At 57.5% G+C, this 2,759-nt stretch overlaps 1 protein-coding gene across 2 annotated transcripts in view; it reads left to right on the forward strand.

Annotated features, from left to right (window-relative positions):
• CHGA (chromogranin A) overlaps positions 1-2,759 on the forward strand; it is an 11,929-nt gene that overhangs the window by 5,997 nt on the left and 3,173 nt on the right. Inside the window, exons 6-7 of one of the 2 annotated variants that reach the window (XM_006925541.2) lie at positions 701-1,129; positions 1,880-2,337. In XM_006925541.2, the coding sequence (XP_006925603.1) occupies positions 701-1,129; positions 1,880-2,337 (887 nt within the window). The remainder of the gene's footprint in view (positions 1-700; positions 1,130-1,879; positions 2,338-2,759) is intronic. The other variant, XM_015599623.2, reaches the window with a different exon arrangement.

Consider the following 2,759-nt stretch of genomic DNA (forward strand, 5'->3'; position numbering starts at 1 on the left):
AAGGCAGCAAGAAGAAATTGCCTTTTATTTTTTTTTATTTTATTTTAATTAATTTGTTATGGTGACAATGGTTAACTAAATCCAATAAGTTTCAGCTCTACACTTTAACAGTAAGCCATATATATTTTTACACCGTGTGTTCACCGCCCATAGTTAGATTTCTTTCTGTGACCATATATTTGACCCCCTTTACCCCATCTACCTCCCCCTTCCTCCTCCGCCCCCTACCCTCTGGTAACCACTAGTCTAAAGAAAATTCCTTTTAATGAAACTCTGCAAATACTGAGGAATTGGGCATTTTCACCAGATACTCAAGACAGAAAGGCCCCATGTTGGGGGCGGAGAATGAAGTCACAGTAACGATGCCTCTTACACGGAGAAGTTAAGGGACTTGCCCAAGATCACACAGTGATTCAGCTGATGTCCTAACTTTCAATTCAGGGCTCTACCTTCTGGGGTAATTTTCAAGGTCTTTTTTTTTTTTAAATCGAATCTTTCTTTAAGAGGTAGAATTACAAAGAAAGAAATACAATCCGGTTGTGATCACGTCAAGCCCAGATGCTTGGGTAACTCTAACTATCACGGCGGTCTTGGGCTGGGGGTGAAGACGTACAGTGATGAAGATCTGAAATTGGGCTCTGGGGAGACCCCGCATGCAGCCTGGTCCTTGGGGTCTGACTTTGCTCTCTTGTTTCTGTAGAGGGGACAGAAGTGGCATCCTCCAAGGATGCTGAGGAGAAAAGAGGGGATTCCAATGAGGTGGAGAAGAATGGTGAAAACATGGACGGAGCCCGGCCTCAGGCCTCCCCAGAGCCCGGGCAGGAGGCCGAGGTTGAGGAGGACAGCCAGGACCCAGCGGGAGAGGAGGCCGCCAAGACCCGCCCTCCAGCCAGCCTCCCCAGCCAGAAACACCCGAGCCCACAAGCCAAGGAGGACAGTGAGGGCCCTTCCCAGGGCCTGGTAGATGGAGAGAAGGGCCTGGGTGCAGAGCGAGGGCAGCAGGCGAAGAAAGAAGAGGAGGAGGAGGACGCAGAGGCTGGAGAGAAGGCCGCCCCGGAGGAGAAAGGCCCTGCCACAGTCCTTAACGCCCACCCGAGCCTCGGCCACAAGGAGACTCAGAGGGGCGAGAGTATGTATGATGTCTGAGACCTCGACAAATTTGTAGGAGAGAAGGGGACAGATGGGAGGGGCACCGTACCCATAATCTCATTCCACCTTCACAACCACCCCAAAATAGGTATTATCTCCATTTTCAGATAGGAAACAGGCTCAGAGAGGTTAAGTAATTTTCCCAAGGTCACGCAGCTAATTTGTAGTAAAAGCTGAGATCCCAACCCAGGTTTGTCCAACTCCAAAACCATGCATCTCCACTACTCCACATAACCCCTCTTCCCCACCCAAGAAGTTAGAGGGGCTTCGCACGGTGGGTGGGACTCCTTACCTGCATTGCACAAATGGGGGCACCGCTGAGGCTTTGGGAATAGAGGGACAGCATGACAGGCGGAAACAGGCTTGTCTGGGAACAGTTGTCAGCTTTCACCAGGGTTTAAGAGGGACCCTGGCTCCTCATAAGGGGCTTGTCAGAGTCTTTCCTCTCTGCATAGCTAAGTGACCCTTGAGTCAGGGGCTTCTGGGGTGAGAGGGCTAAAGGAAGAGGCTGGCTCCAGCCAACCCACTCATCTGAGCTTTGAAGGGGCCTTGCAAAGCCTGGTGTCAAGATGGCTTTTTCCCTCTAAGCAGAATCCATTGTGGAGAAGCTGAGCTACAGGTGCAGGGTCTGTGGTCCAACGGTGGCCACAGAGAGGTCCCTGGGGAGTGGCAGGGACTGGGGAAGGTGGCCCTCCCTCCCTCATCTGCTCTTGTCCACCACCTGCTCCAGGTTGGTCTGAGGCTCTGGCCGTGGATGGAGCCAGGAAGACTGGGGCTGAGCTTTCTCAGCCCCCCAAGGGGAAGGGGAAGCGCACGAGGTCAAGGCAGGAGGACGAGGAGACGGCAAGGGCCTCTCAAGGCCCCTTCCGGGGCGAGAAGAGCAGGAAGCTGGAGCAGGAGGCGGAGGAGCAGCTCGCCAAGGAGTGGGAAGATGTCAAGCTGGCCAAGGAGCTGAGGGCCGAGAAGCGGCTGGAGCGAGAGGACGAGGAGGACCCTGACCCTGACCGCTCCATGAAGCTCTCCTTCCGCGCCCAGACCTACGACTTCGGGGGCCCAGGGATGCCGCTGCCACAGGGCTGGAGCCCGTCCTCCCCCGAGGACAGCGCTGAGGCGGGCCCGCCCCTCCCGGTGCGCAGCTACCCCGAGGAGAAGAAGGAGGAGGAGGGCAGCGCCAACCGCAGGCCGGAGGTTGGTGTGGGGCGGGAGGCACCCCCGGGCCAGGCCCCGAGGCGGTGGGCCCGGCTGCGGGGCGGCCGCACCCACATGTGGCCCCTGCCCCAGGGAGCGGCCATGGTCCCCTCGGGGTCTGGCACTGGAGAGGCTCTCCGACAGGGGGCCCTCGGACGTCCCCCCCGGAGGCCTGGGTTTGGGGCAGAGCTGGGAAAGGGTGGGGGAAAGGGCGCGTCGGACTGGGAGGCGAGTGAGCCCCGGCTCGCAGGGGGCGCCCAGTGAAGCGGGTGGGCAGGCAGACAGGAGACCCGAAGTGACCAAATCAGCGCGTGGAAGCTGGAGGGGTGGTACGATGGGCCGGTCCCTGGAGGCTCTGGCTGGGGACTGTCCTACAGGCAACATGGAGCCTCTGTGGGTTCGGGAGCAGGACGAGGGAATGA

The sequence above is a fragment of the Pteropus alecto genome, unplaced genomic scaffold, assembly GCF_000325575.1.
Source record: "Pteropus alecto unplaced genomic scaffold, ASM32557v1 scaffold8, whole genome shotgun sequence".
NCBI lineage: Eukaryota > Metazoa > Chordata > Mammalia > Chiroptera > Pteropodidae > Pteropus > Pteropus alecto.